This window comes from Equus caballus, chromosome 5 (assembly GCF_041296265.1).
Source record: "Equus caballus isolate H_3958 breed thoroughbred chromosome 5, TB-T2T, whole genome shotgun sequence".
NCBI lineage: Eukaryota > Metazoa > Chordata > Mammalia > Perissodactyla > Equidae > Equus > Equus caballus.
This window is the reverse complement of record NC_091688.1, coordinates 8,324,472-8,349,244: the sequence shown is the minus strand read 5'-3', so window position 1 is coordinate 8,349,244 and position 24,773 is coordinate 8,324,472. Positions and strand designations below refer to the sequence as shown.

The following is a 24,773-nucleotide window of genomic DNA, read 5'->3' as shown; positions in this document are numbered from 1 at the left end:
ATCTTTATCTCATTGCACATCCGTTAATTCTGAAAAGAGATCAGAAGCATGCGGTTATTATTCTACTTTTCACCTGCCACAATCTAGGAAAAGCAAGTATTCTAATTCTGAATGAATGTTGAGATGACTATCCAGATAAACAGTGCACTTAACAACATACCTCCAGAGAACAATCTAATCTTAAGCCATTTGCAAGCTGGCCAGAGAACTGAATCCAAACATAGGCTGCAGATGTAAACCTCTGGGAGGTGTCTCCAGGGATTCCAGACCTTAGAAATAACCTTGTTGTTGTTCCGGAACTCCTAGGTCTGTTCTGGAATGGATCAGCATTTGGATCAGCCCAGACTTAAAACTAAATCTCCCAGGCCTGGCCTGAAGCCAAAATAAGAGATCTAGAGGATAATTCATTTCTCCATGCACTTGCTGGAATTTGTTATGTAAATGCATGCTTCTGTCATCACTACCAAAGGCTGGCTCCATTGCGAAAAACCTACAATTTTAACTTCCAACTTGTTATTCTTTGAATAAAACAGAACACATCTATACACAAAGAATTTATTTGTGCAACATGAGAGAAGCATCTGTTTTCTATACTATGGGACTTGAGTTAATTAATTTTGGCTTATCCACAAGAGGCTGGGCTGGAATGGCATCTTCATCATTAAGGGCTGACCTATTGGCTTGGCATTGAAATCAATTTAGAACAAATGGTCTCCATTTCAAGTCAGGTTGAACCATCTAAGCCCCAGAACATGATACAAATATTGTTAGTGGTCTGGCTACTTTCTAGCATTTGGAAAGATTTAATTATGAATGCAAAAAAAAAAAAAAAAGGAAATAATTTATTGCTTCCAATGTGGACATGAAGTACTTTTCTTTGGAAATGTACCTACTTTGATCTGCCAGGTTCTCAATCATGCAATCAGTTCTAGGCAAGGCACTGAGCTAACAAGCTTAAATGGATCTGTAAATGACAAGCTTCTCCTCTGAATCAATATGCATGTGTGAAAGGCATATCTGTAGGCCACAAAATCAACAACAAAGATAGAAATTGCTTCTAATCATTTATATAGGTTTCTCTTGCTCAGAAACATCCAACGTGTTAAAAAAATGTTGAAATATGTGCTCACTCTAAAAGACAGCAGTCATTTTCCAGTCCTGAGAGTATGACCCCATGCTTCAGGGTGACAGCTGGAGGACATTTTTGAGGCATCTTACTGCTACTAAAGCAGGGGAGAGGATTGGAAGTGCCAAAAATGACAGTTGTTCTTACACCATTTCCTTTTAAATGGTCTTTGGTCACTGAAAGAAAGAATTAAATCAAGTCTTGTGTTGTTCTTTATTTTTATTATTAATTTGTGATATAAGCACCGTCGGACCTGGGATAAATAGGAAAAAAGCTAAGACCATAAAGTGGTCAGGTGACGGAAGGACGGTCAGCTGCGGTAATGAAAAAATCAGACCTGTTCCCGAACTTCTTTGCAGAGCATTAGAAACCACTGTGAATGTACTCCACGCTGAGCCCAAATTCTAAGAATCAGTGGTTACTGTGATGTTTTAAGAGTATTGTAGTTGAAAGCGAAAACTTTAGGTTCAAATTCAGGTCTGTCATGTACTGGCTGCATGGCCACACTTCAGTTGCTTGATGTAACTGAGACTCAGCTTCTCCATCTTTAAAATGGGGACACACTTCCCTGGAAAACTTAGGGAAGCTGAATAAGATATATGAAATGACCTAGCCAAGGGCCTCATGGGCACTCCATAAATGCTAGTTTCTTTCTTTTCTTTCCGAATAAGAGTGAGAGAGCTGCTTGATCTCAGCACACATTATGGAAACACCTCCATGTTTTCTGCAAGCTGGTCCGGTTGCCTGGAAGCCTCTCCTCCCACCTGTGAAGACCTTTCATCTTTCAAAGCCCCTTCCGCCATCAGCTCTTCTAGACAAGCTTCCAGTGGCCCTCCGACTCTCTATCCCTCCCACGTCTGTTCTTCATCTGTGTCTTGTACTCACTTTTGTTATTTAATACCCAGCCTAGTTTTATGCTTCTCCTCCTCTTAGGCTCCAGGGCCTTGTTTCTCTCTCCCTTCTCAGCACCTAGAACAGAGCCTGTTGCACTGGAGAATGAGGAGAAGGAGGAGCAGTTAACACTACACGAGTGTTTACCTAAATGAAGGAAGCTGTCCCAGTGCATTTCAGGGTCTCCAAGAATGCCTGCTCGTTAGAGAAATTGGAGACCAGAGAAACTCCAAGGTGATGAATTAGAATCCACTACTATTTGATAATGGTTAAGATGATAAAATGATTTTGAAATTAGGTATATAAATGAGAACGGATGACCTACAGCTTTGAGAGGAAAACATCTTTTGTATAAAGCAACATAAACCTCCATAATAGATACAACACAATTCAGTTTGTCTCTCTGATCTGAAATATACTGGGATTTTGCTATTGTATTTAACAGTAGGGGGTGATAGCATTTCAGCATCTACATACTACCTCTCCTAGAAACATTTACTGAGCACCTACTGTGTTCTAGGTACTGTGCTAAGTACCTTACCTACAAGATCCACACCACAACCTTAGGAGGTGGGTACCATTGTTATTGTCACCCCACAGAAGAGTATGCTGAGGCTCTGAGAGCTGAAATTTGTTCAGTAAATGTAAGAAGAATTCAATATTAAAACAATTTCTTTTTTTCCTTAGGTATAAAAAAATCAAGAGGTATTATGAAACAATGAAACATCCATAATATATGAAGTCAGTTTCACAGATAAAATAAAGTAAAAAGGGTTTCTAGGAAAAAGATGTCATTGAAGTACTGATATTTGTAAAAAATTAATGGTTGAGCCAAAAGAGAAAAGCAGAATAAATAGTATTTATTAAAAGAAACTCTAGGAATATGAAATACTAGGAAAATTATATCACCATCTATGCTTTCATATAGAAACACTGATTTGATTTTTTTGCTGAGGAAGATTCACCCTGAGCTAACATCTGTTGCCAATCCTCCTTTTTTTTTTTTTTTTTTTTTGCTTGAGGAAGATTAGCCCTGAGCTAACATCCGTGCCAATCTTCCTCCACTTTATATGTGGGTCACCTCAGCATGGCTGACGAGTGACGTAGGTGCGAGCCCAGATCTGAATCCGTAACCCCCCGCTGCCGAAGTGCAGCACGCTGAACCCGACCACCACGTCACGGGGCCGGCCCCTAGAAACACTGATTTTTCCCACTTCACACTATTCTTAACATTTAGCCTTGCTTTACTTTTTGCATATCAGACTATGCAAAAGATACTGACTTTCACTTTTGAAACCAGATGTAATTAATAAGCAAGGTGTCAGAGTGTATGAAGAACACCGAACGGTTTAATTCTCAACATTTAAAAAAAAGAGAGAAGTGTTCCAGAATAACCAGTAAAACAATTTGAAATTCTCTTCAGCTTTTGGAAATACTAATAGACATGTGTTCGCATTGCAAATCTTAACTATTCTGATTATACCATGGACATGATGGGGTGTTACAGAATTCAGAATGCAAATTTAATTTCTTTTCTGATTTTAGAAAGAAATAAGGCAGTAATTGCCCCTTCTAATATGTCTAAGATAGATGGGAAAAATGTACATAGACGGAATTTTTCTTTTAACTGAGAAATTGCAGAGCACAAACGCTCCCTTCTCTCTAAGCCCACTTCTAACCAAATTCTCTATCGTGCTCTCGTCTGCATGTATACTGTGTATGACTATGTATTTTTTCTTTGTTTAAATTATAGGATTGCAACAGGATTCTTTGCAGGCTAAGCACTGAAGTGACAGCTGTTTATCATTATCCTCATCAAGGGAGTGTAAAATAAAAATAGTAATTTGTCTCTGATCTTCGAGGCAGAAAAGAGTGGTCTGCAAACATTTAACCTTTTATGTGCAGATTCATTGATGCTGTTTACAAAATGTGAAGAATATTGTGAAAACCAGCTTTCTTCTGAAAAGATACAATGGACAGGCCTTCCTATTGCAATTTTTTTTCTAAATAGCTTTTGAGAAATCTAATGCAAATTAAGCAATCAAAAAATAACAACTCAGCACTGCAAATGTGAAATTGTTTAAAAAATTAATAGAACTTTCTTACGAAACTATTTGCACAGTATTCAAGAAACAGGCTATTTTACAAGATTTTAAAGACAATACTTTAACAGGTGAGGGAACGAAACAGTTGAATCAGAAGTAATTCCAACCATATCTTAAACCACCCATTATACAAGCTCTGGACTTGACTGGGATGTCTGCTTTTCCTATGTTTTGTTTTTGTCTCTTTCCTTTCCTTTCCTTACATCTCTTATTTAATATGTCATAGGCTTCTTTGAGGACCATCGAAACCACCTAAATAAAGCTGGTGACTGTGGCTCTTTAAAAGTGGAATAATAGATGTCCACAGTACCCTGGCAATAATGTGTACATAAACATAGTATAGAACTAATGGTGTTGCTGCGTCTCTTCTCACCAATGGAGAGCACTGGATGATAATCTATAGATTGACACGTCATCTTTCCAGATAACCAATGTTCACCCCTTTTGAAGCATCTTATTATTGTTATGCAATTCTCCACTACCTTAAACGAAGAGTAAAAAATATTATTTAACTTCTTCCTAGTGAGTCAGGTCGTCATTATGAAAATACTGTTACCATGGCACTGTAGCTTTGAATTGTCCAGCCCCACATTACGGAGAATGTTTCACTGAAAACCTTTCTCCACTCCCAGTCATTCACTTCCAATTTGCAGAAGCTGGAAAGACAGGCAACCAAACTTGTAAAAAGCTGGGAGAAACAAGCTCCAGAAAGCCTTTGAGGGTCATCTAGGCTGTAGTCTGGTGCTTCGCGAGAGGTCTTTCATTAATGAATTCAACAAATATTTGTTTAGTGTCTCGGGTGGACTATGAGAGATACAGAGGAAGTCTGAAACACACGCCTTGCTTGTGAGCCTATCCTCTGGCAGGGAGGACACGGTGAGAGATAAGTCAGTGAGTCAACGGATATGCCCATGAGCCCAAGGACGGCGGGCTTCAGGGGAGTCTCACAGATGGCAACGCTCGACATGGACCTTAAGTCTCCTTAGGTTGGATGTGATTTCAAAGACCAGAACTGAGGAAACATGTTCATGATTTTATCTCCAGTGCTTAGCAAGGTGCCCTACATACGGCAGGAGCTTCATAAAAATTGTGGAACAAATGAAGAAGAAAACCAACCCAGGCCATTTCCTGAGGGATTGAGTTTCTGTTTCAGAAGAAACCCGAGACTGAGCTCCAGGTAGCTGGGATGATGCTATACAGTCTGATCTCTCGGATTCCTAGAACTGAGTTCTCCACGTAGAGCCTCTTCTTCGCCTGGGCAGGATCAATAACTGTGGCATTCAGATTGCATTTCAACTGGTATAAAGATATTGGTGACTCTGTCTGAGGGTGTCTACAGATTCAGGCCATGATTGTAGTCAAAATGCTGGGAAGCAATGGGGGCATCGATTTGCATCTCCAATCTCCAAGAAACACCCATCATATAGGAGGAAAGGCTGAGCCCAGTCTGACCCAGGTTGGCCAGTGGGGAACCCTAAGTTAGCAGGCAGGACTCTGCTTCATCTGCTTATGTCCTTTTCATTTTTATTCTTCCTTGACTTTTCTCCTTTACTTGTTATTACCTTTTTATTCTCTGTTATTATAGCTTTTAGTCTATTTTCACCTCTAAATAGCATCAAAATAAACATTACAAAACTATGTAAAATTAATGCAGAGTTAAACAGTCATAAAAAAACCCTCAGGATTTTAAAGATACTTGCTTAAAAATAACAACAGGCCTATCTTAATTCTGATGTAGCATTGTATCTTTTTTTCAACTCCCATTCAGCCCAATAGCTACCTCACAGAGCGTATGCCCGTGTCGATGCCAGTGTATGTATAAGTCTAATAAATAACTCGGATGGTGACAGCAAGGAATAACTAGGACTTGGAGGAATAAGGGATGGGAGGACTTCCTTCATATAACTGACAGTCATTGCATTTGCATTTAGGATGTACTGAAACACTTGCTTTTATCTGCAACTAGCAAAAAGAAGTGTGGATAGGAAAATTCTTAGAGAAATCAGAAAACTTACGTACTCTGTCCTGAGGTCCTCCTAGAAGTTATAAAATTCCAATCTAACTTTAAATCTATCTAAAGGCCCGTATTACTTTATATAACAGATAAGAAAAGATTCCCATATCAAATATTTTAAACACATTACTGAACATTGCTATTTAAACAATCTTACTAGGAATTCTTTCTAAAACTATGAATATTTCTTCTTGGGAATTTCAATCTTCATAAACTGAGTTTGCTTACTATAAAACAACAACTTTTCATATAAACATTAAACGGTCTAAACAGAACAATGTAAATGGTTCCTTTAAAAATAACCACTCCCCTCACCACCATTTTTGGTTTTAGATAATATTAGTAATTTTGAATGGGCCAAAATTATTTTTCAAGTATTGACTATTGGGAAAGATATCTGTGTTTGCTTAAAATTTAGCTCTGCTATAAAGAAAACCCTTTTCCTAAAAATAACTGAGATTAGAATCAACTGATACAAAGTTCCTTTTTAGTGAAAAAAAAATCATGACATTTCTTTAAAATAGCAAAACAGGAACTGAAATATTTCCAAAGAGAAAAATCTCCAGAAAATGGAAACAGATAAAATTGAGGCTAAACGTAAAAACAATCTGTGATGGTTAATTTTATGTGTCAACTTAGCTGAGCCCTGGAGTACCCAGATATTTGGCACAAACATCATTCTGGTGCTTCTGTGAGTGTGTTCTCGGAAGAGATTAAGATTTAAATCGGTGGACTTTGAGTACAGTTGTCCCCCCTTATCCGCGGTTTCGATTTCCGCAGTTTCAGTCACTCACGGTCAACCATGGTCCGAAAATGTTAAATGGAAAATTCAGAAATAAACAGTCATAAGTTTTAAATTGAGTGCTGTTCTGAGTAGCATGGTGAAATCTCGTGCTGTCCCGCTCCCTCTCGTCCGGATGTGCATCATCCTTTTGTCCAGCGCATCCACGCTGTATGTGCTCCCTGCCCGTTAGTCGCTTCGTAGCTGTAGGTTATCAGATTGACTGTCACAGTATCGCAGTGCTTGTGCTCAAGTAACCCTTATTTTACTTAATAATGGTCCCAAAGCGCAAGAGTGGTGTCGCTGGCAATTCGGATATGCCAAAGAGAAGCCAGAAAGTCATAAAGGAGAAGCCTCCTTTAAGTGGAGAGGTGAAAGTTCTTGACTTAGTAAGGAAAGAAAAAAATCGTATGCTGAGGTTGCTAAGATCTACTTTTATTACAGTGTATTAATTGTTTTATTTTATTATTAGTTACTTCACTTTATTGCACTTCACAGATATTGCATTTTTTACAAGACCCTCCACCAGTAAAAAGATTACGACTTGCTGAAGGCTCAGATGATGGTTAACATTTCTTAGCAATAAAGTATTTTTAATTAAGGTATATAGACTGGGTTTTTTTAGACAATGCTATTGCACACTTAATAGACTACAGTATATTGTAAACATAAATTTTATATGCATTGGGAAACAAAAAAATCTGTTTGACTTGCTTTATTGCAATATTCCCTTTATGGCGGTGGTCTGGAGCCTAACCTGCAATATCTCTGAGGTATGACTGTATCATTGTTAATCTTTTACTGTGCCTAATTTATAAGTTAAACTTTATTATAGGCAGGTATGTACAGGAAAAAACAGTATATATAGTCATGTGTTGCTTAAGAATGGGGATATGTTCTGAGAATTGTGGTGGTGTTCAAACATCATAGAGTGTATTTACACAAACCTAAATAGTATAGCCCACTACACACCTAGGCTATATGGCTCTAATTTTATGGGACCACTGTTGTATATGTGGTCTGTCGTTGACTGAAAGGTTGTTATGTGGCACGTGGCTGTATAGGATTTGGTACTATCCTTGGTTTCAGGCATCCACTGCGGGTATTGGAATGTATACCCAGCAGAAAAGGGGAGACTACTGTAAAGTGGATTGCCCTCTATATTGTGGGTGGGCCGTATCTAATCAGTTGAAGGCACAAATAGATAAAAAAGACTGGCCTCCCCTAGCAAGAGGGAATTCTCCAGCAGACTGCCTTCAGACTTCATTTGCAACATGAGCTCTTTCTGGTTCTATGGCAGGCTGCCTTTGGATTCAAACTGGAACGACAGTTCTCCTGGTCTCCAGCCTGCCAGCTACCCTGCAGATTTGGGACTTGCCTGCCTTAATAATTATGTGAGTGAATTCTTTATAAAAACCATACACACACACCCCCCTATTGGTTCTGTTTCTCTGGAGAACCCTGACTAACACACAGCCTCACTATAGATTATAAAGCAGTATGTGATTCAGTGTTACATGGCTTGGTGGAGTGTATAGGTGCTGTATGAATTCAGAGGAGATGAGGAAGGGCTGTGATGGGGAGTTACACTGGTCCTGCTCTAACGATTTATCTTCACTTCAAAGCATTTTCTGAGGGAGAGAGATGAGTCCAAAATAATCCATTGTCATTCTCTCTATTCCATCACAGGGTCTTGCTATCCCTGCTCCGTTGGTAGACCAAATATAAACTTGGGAAGCCTCTTCTCCCCCACTCTCAGTCCTGGTGGTTAGATGAGACTGCTCTGTCGGGCTGAGCTACTCTATATGCCCATCCAGTCTGGCCTCTGTGATGACAGAGATGGCATGTGACCAAGCAAAGCCAACCACAGCACATTTGCCGGAACTATTAGGAAGGAGAAACTTCCTTTCAGCTGGAATGAAAGCTTTTTAAGAAGAAGTCTGAAGACAAGCCTTCTTCAGAATGAAGAGGGGTCGAAACTGCCTGCAAATGAAGCCAGAGAACAGTATAGTTGAGACGTGGAGGGAGGCAGATATTTGAAGACATCATTTGAGGGCCTCGCACTGGCTGTAACAGAACTATCTACCTCTGAATTGTGCAGTTATATCAGCCAGTACACTATTTTGTTATTTTTTTAAAGTTAAGTCAGGTTGAATTTAATTTTTGTTACCTATACCCTAAAGAGTCCAAATGAATAAAATGCTTAGATATTCATGATGTTCTCCTAGCTTAAAACTTTTTTTATTGAAGTATACTTGACATGCAATATCATATTTGTTTCAGATGTACATTATAGTGATTGAATATTTATACACCTTATGAAATGATCACCAAAAGTCTAGTTACCATCTGTCACCATACAGAGTTAGTACAATATTATTGACTATATTTTCTATGCTGTATACTACATCCCCATGACTTATTTATTTTATAACTATAAGTCTGTACCTCTTAATCCCCTTCACTTATTTCACCCACTCCCAAACCCCTCTGCTCTGGCAATTACCGGTTTGTTTTCTGTATCTATGAGTCTGTTTCTGTTTTGTTTTATTTGTTTTTTTGAGTTTTAGATTCCACATAGAAGTGAAGTCATATGGTAATTGTCTTTCTCTGTCTTTCCAATTCCACTTAGCATAATATCCTTTAGGCTCGTCCATGTTGTCACAAATGATAAGATTTCATTCTTTTCTTAGGGCTGAATGATATGTGGTATATATCTATGTATCACATCTTCTTTATCCATTCATCTATTGATGGACACTTAGGTTGTTTCCATATATTGGCTATTGTAAATAACGCTGAAATGAATACAGGGGTGCACATATTTTTCCAATTAGTGTTTTCGTTTCCTTCAGATTCCACCCAGAAGTGGAATTACTGGATCATATGGTAGTTCTATTTTTAATTTTTTGAGGAAACTCCAAACTGTTTTCCATACTGGCTGCACCAATTTACATTCCCATTGACAGTGCACAAGGATTCCATTTTCTCCACATCCTCGCCAACACTTGTTATTTTTTGTCATTTTGCCATTTTTACTGGTGTGGCGATATCTCATCGTAGTTTTGATTTGCATTTCCCTGATGATTAGTGATGCTGAGCATCCTCCCATGTGCCTGTTGGCCATCTGTATGTCTTCTTTGGAAAAATATCTATTCAGGCCCTCTGCCCATTTTTTAATTTGGGTTTATTTTTTTGACATGAAGTTGTATGTTTTTATATAATTTTGATATTAGCCCCTTATCAGATATATGATTGGCAAACATCTTCTCCCATTCCATAGGTTACCTTTTCATTTTGTTGATGGTTTCCTTCACTGTGAAAAAGCTTTTTAGTTTGATGTAGTTCTATTTGTTTATTTACTCTTTTGTTGCCCTTACCTGAGGAGATAGGTTCAAATAAATATTACTAACACCACTGTGAAAGAGCATACTGCCTATGTTTTCTTGTAGGAGTTTTATGGTTTCAGGTCTTACATTCAAGTCTTTAATCCATTTTGAATTTATTTTGATCTACAGTGTAAGATAGTGGTCCAGTTTCATTCTTTTGCATGTAGCTGTTCAGTTTTCCCAGCACCATTTATTGAAGAGGTGTCGTTTCCCACTGTATTTTCTTGTCTCCTTTGCCATAGATTAAGAAAACATTTAAACATGGGTTTATTTCTGGGCCCTTTATTCTGTTCCATTGCCCTATGTGTCTGTTTTCACACCAGGACTATACTGTTTCGATTACTATAGCTTTGTAGAATAGTTTGAAATCAGGTAGCATATCTCCAGCTTTGTTCTTCTTTCTCACGATTGCTTTGGCTATTCAGGGTCTTCTGTGGTTCCACACAAATTTAGGATTCTTTGTTCTAGCTCTGTGAAAAATGCTACTCTTATTTTGATAGGGATTGCATTGAATCTATAGATAGCTTTGGGTAGTATGGCCATTTTAACAATATTAATTCTTTCAATCCATGAGCACAGTATATCTTTCCATTTATTTGTGTCATCTTTAATTTCTTTCATCAATATCTTATAGTTTTCAGAGTACGAGTCTTTCACCTCCTTGGTTAAATTTATTCCTAGGTATTTTATTCTTTTGGATGCAATTGTAAATGGGGTTGTTTTTTAAATTTCTCTTTCTGATAGCTTGTTATTCATGTATAGAAATGCAATCAATTTCTGTATATTAATTTCATATCCTGCAAATTTACTTAATTCATTTATTAGTTCTAATAGTTTTTTGGTGAAGTCTTTAGGGTTTTCTATTTATAATATCATGTCATCTGCAAATAGTGACAGTTTTACTTCTTCCTTTCCAATTTGGATCCCTTTTATTTCTTTTTCTTATCTAATTGCTGTGGCTAGAACTTCCAATACTATGGTGAATAAAAGTGGCGAAAGCAGGCATCCTTGTTCCTGATCTTAGAGGAAAATCTTTCATCTTTCACCATTAAGTATGATGTTAGCTGTAGGTTTGTCATATATGGACTTTATTATCTTGAGGTACGTTCCCTCCATACCCACTTTATTGGGTGGGTTTTTATCATAAACAGATGTTTTATCATAAACAAATTTGACAAAAAATTTTGTCAAATGCTCTTTCTGCATCTACTGAGATGATCATATGATTTCTATTGTTGTTTTGTTAATGTGATGTATCGCATTGATTGGCTTGTGGATGTTGAATCATTCTTGCATCCACAGGAGAAATCCCACTTGATCACGGTGTACAATTCTTTTAATGTATTGTTGAATTTAGTTTGCTAATATTTTATTGAGGATTTTTGCATCTATCTTCATCAGGGACATTAGCCTGTAATTTTCTTTTTTTGTGGTGTCTGTCTGGTTTTGGTATCAGAGTAATGCTGGCCTCATGAAATGAGTTTAGAAGTGTTTCTTCTTCTTCAAATTTTTGGAATAATTTGAGAAGGATAAGTATTAGTTCTTCTTTGAATGTTTGGTAGAATTCACCTGTGAGGCCATTTGGTCCTGGACTTTTGTTTTTTAGGTGTTTTAAAATTACTGATTCAACTTCATTCCTAGTAATTGGTATATTTTCAGATTTTCTATTTCTTCATGATTCAGTCTTTGAAGGTTGTGTGTATCTAGGAATTTATTCATTTCTTCTAAGTTGTCCAATTTGTTGACATATAATTGTTTGCAGTAGTCTCTTATGATTTTTTGTATTTCTGTGGTGTCAGTTGTAACTTCTCTTTCATTTCTGATTTTACTTATATGAGTCCTCTCTTTTTTTCTTGATGAGTCTGCTGAAGGTTTATCAATCTGTTTATCTTTCCAAAGAGCCAGCACTAAGTTTCACTGATCTTTTCTATTCTTTTTTTAGTCTCTATTTCAATTATTCCCACTGTGATCTTTATTATTTCCTCCCTCTACTAAATTTGGGCAGTATTTGTTCTTCTTTTTCTTGTTTGTTTAGGTGTAAAGATAGATTGCATACTTGAAATTTTTCTCATTTCTTGAGGTAGGCCTGTATTGCTATGAACTTCCCTCTTAGAACTGCTCTTGCTGCATCCCATAGATTTTGGAATATTGTGTTTCTGTTTTGATTTGTGTCAAGGTATTTTTTTATTTCCTCTTTGATTTCTTCTTTAACCCAATGGTTGCCTAGTAACAAGTTGTTAAGTCTCCACATATTTGTGTTTTTTCTAGTTTTCTTTTTGTAATTGATTTCTAGTTTCATTGTGGTTAGAAAAGATGTTTGATATGATTTCAATTTTCTTAAATTTATTGAGAGCTGTTTTGTGGTCTAACATAAGGATAGATTTCAAGATCTATCCTTGAGAAAGTGCCGTGTACACTTGAAAAGAATGTGTATTCTGCAGTTTTTGGATGGAATGTTCTGTATGTATCTATTAAGTCCATCTGGTCTAATGTGTTGTTCAAGGCTGATGTTTCCTTGATTTTCTGTCTGGATGATCTATCCTTTAATGTAAGGGGGAGGGAGGGTATTAAAGTCCCCAACTATTATTGCATTACTGTCAAATTCTCCCTTTATGTCTATTAATATTTGCTTTATATATTTAGGTGCTCCTGTGTTGGGTGCATAAATATTTACAAATGTTATACCCTCTTGTTGGATTGATCTCTTTCTCATTATGTAATGCCCTTCTTTGTCTTGTCATTCATTACAGTTTTTGTTTTAAAGTCTGTTTTGTCTGATTAAATATTGCTAACCCAGCTTTCTTTTTGTTTCTTTTTGCATGGAATATGTTTTTCCATCACTTCACTTTCAGTCTGGGTGTGTCTTTAGATCTGAAGTGAGTTTCTTATAGGCAGCATATAGATGGGTCTTGTTTTTTTAATCCATTCAGCCACCCTATGTCTTTTGATTGAAGAATTTAGTACATTTACATTTAAAGTAATTATTCACAGGTATGTACTTATTGCCATTTTATTAATTGCTTTCTGGTTGTTTTTGTAGTTCTCTGTTCCTTTCTTCTTTTCTTGCTCTCTTCCTTTGTGGTTTGATGACTTTCTTTAGTGTTGTGTTTGGGTTCTTTTCTCTTTATTTTTTGTGTATCTATTATAAATTTTTGGTTTATAATTACCATAAGGTTCATCTATAACAATATACATATATAGTAGTTTATTTAAGTTGAAAGTCACTTCAGTTGAAATGCATTCTAAAAGCTGTACATTTTTACTCACCCCTCCCATGGTTTATGTTTTTGATGTCATATTTTTACGTCTTTTTATTTTGTGTATCCCTTTACTTATCATAGTTATGGTTAATTTTACTACCTTTGTCTTTTAATGTTCATATTAGTTTTATAAGTGGTTGATCCACTACCTTTACCATATAGTTGCCTTTACCAGTGAACTTTTTTCTTTTAAATATTTTCTTATTTCTAGTCATGGCCTTTTGAAGTACCTTTAACATTTTTTGTGAGGCTATTTTAGTGGTAACGAACTGCTTAAGCTTTTGATTGTCTGGGAAACTCTCTCTCTCCTTCAATTTTGCTGGGTAGAGTATTCTTGGTTCTAAGTTTTTTCCTTTCAGCACTTTGAATATATCATGCCACTCCCTTCTGGCCTGTAAAGTTTCTGCTGAAAAATCAGCCGATAGCTTTATGGGGGTTCCCTTGTATGTGACTAGTTGTTTTTCTCTTGCTGCTTTTTGACATTTTAATTATAATGTGTCTTGGTGTGGATTCTCAGACTAAAATTTTTTCCTTCCAACTCCACCTGTTCATCTTTCATGGTTAGTGTGAATGTAACACACCTTTGAATGCTCCTGCTAAAATACAACATCCTCTTCTCCTCACATCTGAATGTTCAGTTCAGTAGTCTCATCCTTTGTCTTGTATCTTAGTTAGGTATATAAATGTCCATTTCCCTAGGCAAAATGAAAGTTTCTTGAAGGCAGGGATCATAATGCTTGGTGGCAGATCCACAGTTAATCTCGACAAAAAGGAGAAAGTCATCATAGAACTAAAATGATGCTCAACTAATTCTTAGGGAATACCATTACTACACTGATGTTTTCTTAGTATATTACTACATATACTAGTTAATGGGCTACATTTTTATTTTTTTCTTCAACATAATTAGTAGACCAACTTCCACCATATGGCAACATTTCTACATTGAAAGCTATGATGAAAAAAAAATATCACTAAAAACACTTAAATTTCAGGTAGTTTTCAAACTGATTTATCCATATTAACCAATTTAATCCTACAACAACTTTATGAAGTAGACATTATTATTGTTTCCATTTTATAGATAAAGAGCCTGAGTCACAGAGAAGTCAACTCTCTTGCTTAAAGTCACTTAGTTAATAAGTGGTAGAGTGAGAATTCAATACAGGTATTCTGATTGTAGAATCCACCCTCTTATCTACTATACAATATTACTTCCTCTCTATTCTTGGTTAGGGTGGGGTTGATGCTCACCCCATCAGCAAAAGTGACCTACAAATACTGTGAAACAAAACGTATTTCCAAATGCTACTAGGTTGACCAAATATAGTCCTGTGGGAAATATCTTATAGACATAAAACAATTCTTCATAATGTTGATCGTGATGAAGGCTCTTCTTTGATTCAGAGTGATTCCTTTGTTGCTGCTAATTCTGCAACATCAGTGACATCACGAATGTTTACATACCCATGCAATCAAATACTACAATCACAAGAAAAAAACCCAGTTGGTTTAATTTGTAAGAGATAATACCTGAAGATTAGGGGAAAGAATGGCCAAGCTCACAAGAGTAATCTCTACTTTAGGAATTCCACTTTTAGTATCTAACAAGGCATAACTGCAGGGAAACTTTAAATCATTATATCTGTCATACTATTTGTTTAGAAGATATTCTTAAAGGTCATCCATTTAGAATCAAGTATTAATAGGTTATAAGGTCTGTGCAATAAAAAACTGGGTCTTGTTATAAATATTGAAAGATGGACAAAAATATGGAAGAAAGAATCATAAATGTTATAAAATAAAATCTGTCAGTTGTTTTGTTCTTCAAAATATTTACATAGATGAGTATAAATGCATTACAGTAAAGTTAATAAAGTCCCAGAGAAAACAGGGGCAATAAAATTCAACTATTATGAAAAAAGCCTGGGAGGTCATAACAGATACACTAGACAATAAAATAACAGCATGGGGATGCAGTGGCTTTAATTTACTTCTTCTTTATATTATGAGGTAGATAATCCTTAAAGGTTCAATGTCAATACAATATCACTTGATTTACATGCAAACACTTCTTAGTAAAAAACAAAAGAAAAGAAAGCAATGGATTAAAAACACAATGTTACAACTCTGGGTGGAATCATTACTTCTATCAAGAGCGTAGAAAAAAATGATAAAGACTGTAGAGAAGTAGCTACAGTCAAGGGTTTGAAATTTCTCCAAGGTCCACTGAACACTCTAGTTGATAAAGCTGCCATCTGGATTCAACTGCAGAATTCCCCAAAGGCCTCAAGATAACTTTTTCAGCCATCCCTACACTTGAATTAGTGAGTACCCCTTTGTTAGACATTCCAGGGCCCAACGGCCTTACTAGATGATCCAGATAAAAAATCTAAAAGCCATTTTAGGAAATTTAGGTTCATCTCTGTTAACAGGAGAGATGAAAGTAAAATCAGAGGAAATCTGCCAGGTTGAGCTGTTGCAAATCTCTTGTTTCCAAAATTCAAAGGCAAAACATTTCTTTTTTTTTTTTTAATTTTTTTTTCAGGAAGATTAACCCTGAGCTAACTACTGCCAGTCCTCCTCTTTTTGCTGAGGAGGCCTGGCCCTGAGCTAACATTGTGCCCATCTTCCTTTACTTTATATGTGGGACGCCTACCACAGCATGGCGTGCCAAGTGATGCCAAGTCCTCACCCGCCATCCGAACCGGCGAACACCGGGCCGCCGAGAAGTGGAACGTGCGAACTTAACTGCTGTGCCACCGGGCCGGCCCCAGGTAGAACATTTCTGGTTGTAGCACTGGACCAGATCTGTCTGGGTCACCAAACAGAAGCATGTACATGCCTCAGTTGGAAAGCTACTTTCAAAGATGCCAAAACCAGAACATTTGTGTTTGTAAATACTCATTCTCAATTAAGAAATAAACTAAAATGTAGTTTGTCTCAATTTGGGAAAACTTTCAGTTTGCAGAAAACAGAAAGTTATGAAGATGATGAAAATAAATTATACTGAAGATACTGAAACTACTGATATTGAAAATAAGATTGATTGGACAAAGACCTAAATGCCAGAAGTAATAACCATTGAATCTGGAGTTTATTTTCTTTTGTTGCTTCTCTCCACCCCTCTTATGAAACTGTGTGTGCGTATTGCCTCCTTAACAATATGGAGTATGCAATATATAGAAAACAAAGCTTTCTTTGTGTCACCGTAATCCTGAAGTTTGCTCCAGCTATTACATTTTTTCTACATCTCATGAAGTGGTAAAAACTAAGAGAGGGAAGATTACTTAAAGATCAGCAATGTATGGCTGCCTTTATATAAAAATTAAAACTATTCTAAGGTACATTTAATTAAAAAGTGCAATTATTATTAGAAAAAATTCTGTATTATTTTAAAATTTGTATATAGGAGATTGTACTGAGGGCTGAGTTAATAAAACTTATAAATATTAATTGAAGTGTAAGAGGAAAAGTTGATGTGATCTCTTAAAAACTTCCTTCCCACAGACTCTTGTTAAAGTAGTTCAGGGGCAGAAACCAGACTGTAGCCACTAACAAACACTGATGAGTTTACAATTCCAAACAACGATTCTTATGAGCAGATCAAGATGTCCCTTTACAGAGCAACACAGGAACTTTAGATTAGAGGGGTAAATACTGCTAAGGAAACATATGTATTCATAATTTCCCCTAAATTTCCCTTTTTCCTGAACATGGCTTCAAAATTCCTAGAAATGTTATTATTAGTGAGTACTATGATATTCTCTCTGCCAATTGTTTATGTCTACTCAGTCCATATAAACACTTTCAAATTAAAATAGACATAATGATTTCTGAATTAAAGAGTAAAACCACTTTGAAATTCTCATCACAAAATTTCCTACTACGTTGGTGGCCAAATGAATCAAAAAGAGACGTGACAACATTATTCATATAATTCAATGAAATTTCTAGCAATATTCTTCAATCACTTATAAAATATTTGAGAATACGCATAAAATAGAAAGTGCATGATACTCAAAAGTGAACACACGGGGCTGGCCTCATGGCGCAGCAGTTAAGTTCAGGTGTTCTGCTTCAGTGGCCCGGGGTTCCCCAGTTTGGATCCTGGGCACGGACCTATGCACCGCTTATCAAGCCACACTGTGGCAGGTGTCCCACATATAAAATAGAGGAAGATGGGCAGAGATGTTAGCTCAGGGCCAGTCTTCCTCAAAAAAAAAAAAAAGTGAACACACATGGCTTAAGGTAGCATAGAAAGATAGCTTCACATAGCATCAAGGTGGTATATGTGATTCAAATGACAAAGGAATTAAAATAAATAAAAGAAATTATCCAGATGGTAATTCCTACCATTTCAATAAAACTCTTGGTATATTTAGTTATATTTTCCATATTACTATGAATAATATATCAAGTCTGTAGGAGAATTCTCAAATCAAGGAAACTATAAGGAAAATACTTGGATCAAACACACATTTGCAGCATTTCTGCAATACAAGTTAAAAAAAAAATCCACCTGACTCAGATGGATTATCTAAACACCCAATCCACTTCAGTTTGAGTGATTATTTAGAATAGCAATTAGGAGTATGAACTACGGAATCAGATAACCTACATTTATATCTTGGCTCTGTCGCCAATTAGCTTTGTGACTTTAGTGAAGTTAAAGTTAAGAAGTTATTCAGCCCCCCAAGGCCTTAATTTCTGTGCCGTACAAAGGGGTAAGATTAGCACCTTATCCATTTTACAGGGCAGGGCAGGTATAGAGACCAAATGAGATAACGTGGAAAAGGCACTTAGCACAGTGCCTGACATTCATTGAGTGCTCAGTAGAAGTAAACCATTTTCATTACTTGAGATAAATGATATAAATGACATAAGTGACTTAAATGACATCTGAGCTTTACAAAATTCATAAATATGAGCTTAGGTTTAAAAAAAATTCAAAAGGTCCCTTGCAGACTCCCTTTCTTTGAGAATGTTTTCTAAAGCAGAGAAAGAAATTGGACTACAATCTTGCCAATAAACATGTGTGGGTTTATGATACCAAATGTATCAGGTCCTTCAGTACGTACCTGAGTATCATGACCCCTGATTTAATCTCCAGAGGCCCTTTCAGCTCTAACATTCTGTGACCCTAAGAAAAGGAAGGTGCATTTAAGCTTACTGTGCAAGCAGTCACGGCTATTCAGAAATGTCACGTGACTAGGGAGCACCCTTTCACTACAAGAATTCAAGCAAAGTCTTCTAGGCATGCTGGAAAATGACAGAGCTCTGATGAGTGAGACGAGGGGCTAGAACTGATGACTTCCGAGAATGCTTCTGAAGATTCTGTCATTCAATAATGCATCAAAAACCCAGATACAGTCTCTTAGCTCTGAAATTACCAGGCAGTCAAGGAAGATATATAGATTTCTTGGTCAAAAGAGAAAAACAACAGCTTTATCTGTAATATTTCTAGGAAAAAGGACAAAGAAAACAATTAATAGTCAATAATTTTTAAATGAGTTCACGTATACCATCTCGGTTGGTCCTGAGAACAATCTCATGAGACAGAAGCACAGGAGGAAATAAAGGATGTGATGGCGTTAGACCACTTCGTTCTATTGCTTACTGACTCTGGGACCTTGGGCAGGTTAACTGATCTTTTCAATTTTCTGTCAAATAGAGTACTACTTGTACCTATCATCATTATTACCCTTCAAAGGGTTGTTGTGTGCATTAAACACCACTAGCGTAGAAATTCAGAACAGTGCCTGGCACAGAGCAAACACTGAATAAATGTCAGCCATTATTATTCTCTCCTTTTTAGAGAGAAGAAATGAAAGCACAGAGAGGGGAAAGGATGTGCCCGAGATCATAAAGACAGTAAGATCCAAACAGGACTCTGACCTAATTTTCCTTGCGTACATATCATGCTCTTTATACATCATCTCACTGCTTTTGCTCACTAGCAATACCTCCGTAAGACTGAGTACGAAAACTGATATTAAGTCGAAAGTGAGAAATTTATTTAAAACTATGCCTTTTTCTTACTCCTTCAACAGGTGATGATACAGCATTTTAACATTCCAAAGATATAAAATACAGTCCTATCCAATAGAAATATAATGCAAGCCACATTTCTGTAGCCACATGAAAAAAAAGTAAAACAAAACAAGCGAAATGCATTTTAATAATGTTTTATTTAACAAAATATATCCAAAATATTATCATTTTGACATGTGTTTATGGGCTGAGTTGTATCTGCCCAAAATTCGTTTGTTGAAAGTCCTAACCCCCATACCTCAGAATGGGGCTGCATTTGGAGATAGGGTCTTTAAAGAGGTCATTAAGCTAAAATGAGGGCACTATTAGGGTAGACCTTACTCCAGTATGACTGGTATCCTTACAAGGAGAGGCAATTTGGACACAGGCACACACAGAGGGAAGACCATGTGACAACACAAGAGAAGACGGCCATCTACAAGCCAGTTAGAGAGGCCTCAGAAGAAATCAACCATGCTGACACCTTGACCTCAGATTTCTAGCTTCCAGAATTGTGAGAAAATAAATTTCTGTTGCTCAAGCTGTCTAGTCGCTGGCTCTTTGTTATGGCAGTCCTAGCAAACTAATACCACATGTAATTAATATAAAATCATTAATGAGGTAGTTTGCATTCTTTTTTATGTACCCAGTCTTTGAAATCCAGTGTGCATCTTACACTTATAGCACATCTCAATTTGGACTAGCCACATTTCAAGTGGTCAGTAACCACATTCAACTAATGGCTAACATGCTGGACAGTGTAGGTACATGGTATTATACATACATACATACATATATATATATATTTGTGTGTGTGTGTGTGTGTGTGTGAGGAAGATTGGCCCTGAGCTAACATCTGTTGCCCATCTTCCTCTTTTTGCTTGAGGAAGATTGTCACTGAGCTAACATCTGTGCCAATTCTCTTTTATTTTTTTCTGTTTTTCTCCCCAAGTTCCCCCAGTACATAGTTGTATATTTTAGTTGTGGGTCCTTCTAGTTGTGGCATGTGGGATGCTGCCTTAACATGATCTAATGAATGGTGCCATGTCCATGTCTGGGATTCGAACCGGTGAAACTCTGGGCTGCCGAAGTGGAGCGTGCGAACTTAACCACTCAGCCATGGGGCCGGCTCCTCTCCTCTATTTTTTTTGCCTGTGGGATGCCGCCACAGCATGGTTTGATGAGTGCCGTGTAGGTCTGCACCCAGGATCTGAACCTGTGAACCCTGGGCTGCTGCCGAAGCAGATCACATGAACTTAACCACTACACCACCGGGCTGGTCCCTGGTATTATATTTTTTAAATAAAGTTTTTTTTTAAGTTCTAAAGAAATACATATTCATTTTAAAAACTTTACAAATGATTACTTATTAACAATCTTATTCTTCAGTTCCAATTCTGCTAAACAATATTGCTGACTCATTCTTATAAAAATATTCATTTTAGATTGATACTCTCAGAACGACTACCTGATAAATCCTATGTTTCCTAGTTAACTGTGCAAAGTTTTATTTCCTTTTGGTTATATTGTCAAATGAAACTTTGAGAGACCATAAAACGATCTCATTGAATTACTCAGTTGTGCAGTTAATTTTAACTTCTGTTGGGATACTGTCAGTGTGAGGGTCAAGTTCAATGAGCATTTACAGCTTCAGGATGACTAGAAGAGAACTACATGCTTTCCAGAAATCCACTTGAAATGATGAACGTATTGGTATTACACTCAATTCTCATTCGTTCACGAATGATTTTTCTAACCTGTGGATTTTCCAGATCTTCAGCTACGATCTGATTTTAGCTTAATGACCATTTTGTTGCTCATGAATATCCTAATCACAGAGACAAGACTCTTCTCCAAATCAGATAAATTTTCTAATAATCAGTGTTTCGTTAAAAGGTTGTCAAAGGGCTAAGATTGAACGTACTAATTAAATTGATATCGGGGAAAGCCTGTGCCGTTTTTTAAAAAAAATCTAGATTAATCTAATTAATGCCTCAGTGCATATCATTGAAGGCTGATGTTAACTGTAATATAACCAAATGGTTTTTAAAGCCACTATTCCCGTGACAAGTCTGTATGTCTAAGGACTACGACTACTCACGACCCAGTGCTTGGCTATTTCTACTCCTCTGTATGCACTCATCCACAGGATGCACAGCTCACCATTGGATATTGGGGTAATCTTTAGGTAAAAACAGGTAAAACATAGGACAGGCTTTACATAACCTTCGAAAGTATTGTGTCTCAACTTGGGGCTTGTGGATATATTCCCAGGGATAAGAAATTTTTTCAGTGACAACAGTTTGCTTTACTATAATTTTTTAAAAACACAATGACCTCAATGACCACATTTTTTATCATTTCATGCATTAATATTTCAGTCGATATTTCGAAAAGATAAGGACTCTTTTTCAAAAAACATAACCATAATACCACTGTCTCACCAAAAATAGTAAGAATTGTTTAACATCAGCAACTACTTTTTAAATCTTTTTATTTGGGAAATTTTAAATACATGTAAAAGTAGAGAGAGTATAGAGAATAATATAAATGAATCTCTAGGTGCCCATTACTCAGCTTCAACAATTCACCACAAGGCCATCCTTGTTCCATCTATATGCCTCACCTATTCTGAAGGAAACTCCAACATCACATAATGTCATCTGTAAATATTTAAGTATGTATTCCTAAAAGAAAAAAGACCCTTAGCAAACATAAGCACAATACTATTATCACATCTAAGAATATTAATAATTTCTTAACATGACAAATACTCAGTGTTCACGATACACTTCTTCAATTGTCTTTGGGAAAAAAGTTTTTAAGTTTCTGTGTTTGAATTAGGATCCAAAGAAGCTCATACACTGTGACTATAGGCTTCTCTTCCATCTTTTGTTTTTCCTTGCAATTTGTTGTTATTGTTGAAAAAGAAAAAGGGTCACCTGTCCTGTAGATTCCGTCCTACTCTCCAGTCTGCATTTGGCAGAGTGAATCCACCTGGATATCATTTAACATGCTCTTCCACTCCCTGTATTTCCTATACTTTGGTATTTAGATCTAGAGGCTCAATGAGTACTTTTTAACCGACTCTTTCTGAGTTAGGAGGAGGCATCTACATCAAAACTGATATGCAGACTAGGTATTAATGTTGTAGGGCAGAAAATGACCCCCTTATATACAATGTAAACACTATTTCTTGTTGTCCCTGTAAAGTCTTTATTTTGATCTAAACCAGTTTATTGAAGAAAAGATAATCATTACAATTAGTCCATGCTACATATTAAGCATATAACATAGGATCAGAAATGTACCGGGTCCCTTGGGAGGAAAAAAGGAAGAACACAACACAATTTGTGCTCCTGAGAAGTTTGCCATCGATTTGGGGAGGGGCTGATTAACAGGCAGGAAACAATGTGTCATAATGACAGCATGTAGTAAGTCCTACGTGTTATGGTAAAGCTTCTAAGTGTAAGTGGCTTTCCAAGAGAGGAGAGATTTCTAGAATTTTCAGGAGCCAGACAAGGCTACAGACAGGAAGTGTGTGAGACTTGACCTGATTACTATCAGGGCATGCAGACATCAAGAAGGCATGTGGGCAAGGGGAACAAAGGAAATGGAGGTAGAAATTAGCTTAATACATTTGGAGAAATATTGGGGAAGCCATGGTGACAAGCATGTTGAGTTGAATTGAAATGAGGGGGCTGATTGTGGAGAACCTGAGTTAGACCAAAGAGAAGAGATGTGATATGGCAGGCATGCAACATCACCAGAAAGGACATGATCAAATGGTGTTTTAGGAAGATGACTATGGCAGCTGTTTGCAGGCTGAATTTATTTAAGGAAGCTGAGACTGGAAGCAGGGAGACCAATTATTGTCTGTGTAGTAAACTATGCGCGAGGTGATAAAAGTCTGGATCAAGTGGGTGGCTATAAAAATGGAGAGGTAAGAGTGGATCTTAAAGGCATCCTTAAGAAAGAATAATCAGAATGTAAGGACAGATTGGGTACAAAATTGATTGAGAGATAAGTGCAAAATATCATGCTCAGCTTTCCAGCCCAGAAGACTGTGAGATGGTGACTTCGTTAATTGAGACAACTAAAGAGAGGCAGGGAAATTGATTTTCATCGAGAAAATGAGTATTTTCAAGCAAATTGTCTTTGAGCAGATGCAAAGGACATATCTGTTGGAAACTGGAATCACAGAATGAATGTCCAGGTGAAAAGTCACAGCAGAAAGTGTAGATTTAGAAACTTTTCATATAGAGATGCAAGCTGGAGCCATAAGAAAAGAAAGCACGCTAAAATCAACGAGTGTACGGAGAGGATCAAATTTTTCTTTGTGTTTAGTAAGGTGCCTGGCCTAGTGCATGTGCTCAATAAATGTTTTCAGACTGAAAGAATGAATGATGGAATGGAAGAAGGAGGGAGAGAGGGAGGAAAGTGTTTTGGGATATCCACAGTTAAGGAAGCGGAAGAAGTGCGAGCAATGGAGATCAAGGTGTGGAAGAGAGATGGAAGCAGTTCCAACACTGTGCAACATCCCAGCTACTTAGATGCAAAAACTTTCAAGACAAATGCTCTCACAACAGTGCCAGATATGCTAAGAGGCCAAACAGAATGAAGGAAGGCTGACCAATGGTTTTGTCAGAATGATTTGGGGACCCTTAACAGAGCCTTTCTGTAGGTCCGGGGAGAGAGCCGGGGGGTGGGCTGGGTGAAGGGTGTCCAGAAGCCAGGTTAGCAGGGTGAGGTGGGGAATGCAGAAAGAGGAGTGAAAGAAAGTATAAGTCACACTCTGCGAGTTTGGCAGAGAAATAAAGGAAATGGCACAGTATGTATCAAGATATCAGGGTCAAAAATATTTCTTGTAGGGCAGGGAAAATGTGTATATATGAAGTTAAAAAAGGAGCCAGCAGACAAAAGACCAAAGACACCAGATAAGGCAGTTGTGTGCAGCAGCTTTTAGATGTTGTAAAAAACGAATGAGAGTCAGTGTATTGGTAAAGGAGAAATATTTAGAAAGATTCACCTTCTACGCCATATTCCAGCTATACCTGGCTGTTCACTATTCCCAGATGGAGCAGAGCACATCACAACCTGGTACCTTCGGCCATGCTGCCCCTTTGAATTTGAATGCCCTTCTGCCTAATATCTGACTGCTAAAATCTTTCCAT

The 24,773-nt window shown here is 37.1% G+C and overlaps 1 protein-coding gene across 29 annotated transcripts in view; it reads right to left on the bottom strand.

Moving 5' to 3' along the window:
* The window catches only part of DNM3 (dynamin 3), a 567,669-nt gene that overhangs the window by 38,132 nt on the left and 504,764 nt on the right, over window positions 1-24,773 (bottom strand). For 2 of the 29 annotated variants that reach the window (XM_070267690.1, XM_070267691.1), the window contains one exon: window positions 7,337-8,900. The exons of the other annotated variants lie outside the window; for them this stretch is intronic. In XM_070267690.1, coding sequence (XP_070123791.1) covers window positions 8,826-8,900 — 75 coding nt within the window. In that variant the 3' untranslated portion in view covers window positions 7,337-8,825. Of the gene's footprint in view, window positions 1-7,336; window positions 8,901-24,773 lie in introns of those variants that run through there. 29 annotated transcript variants of the gene reach the window in all.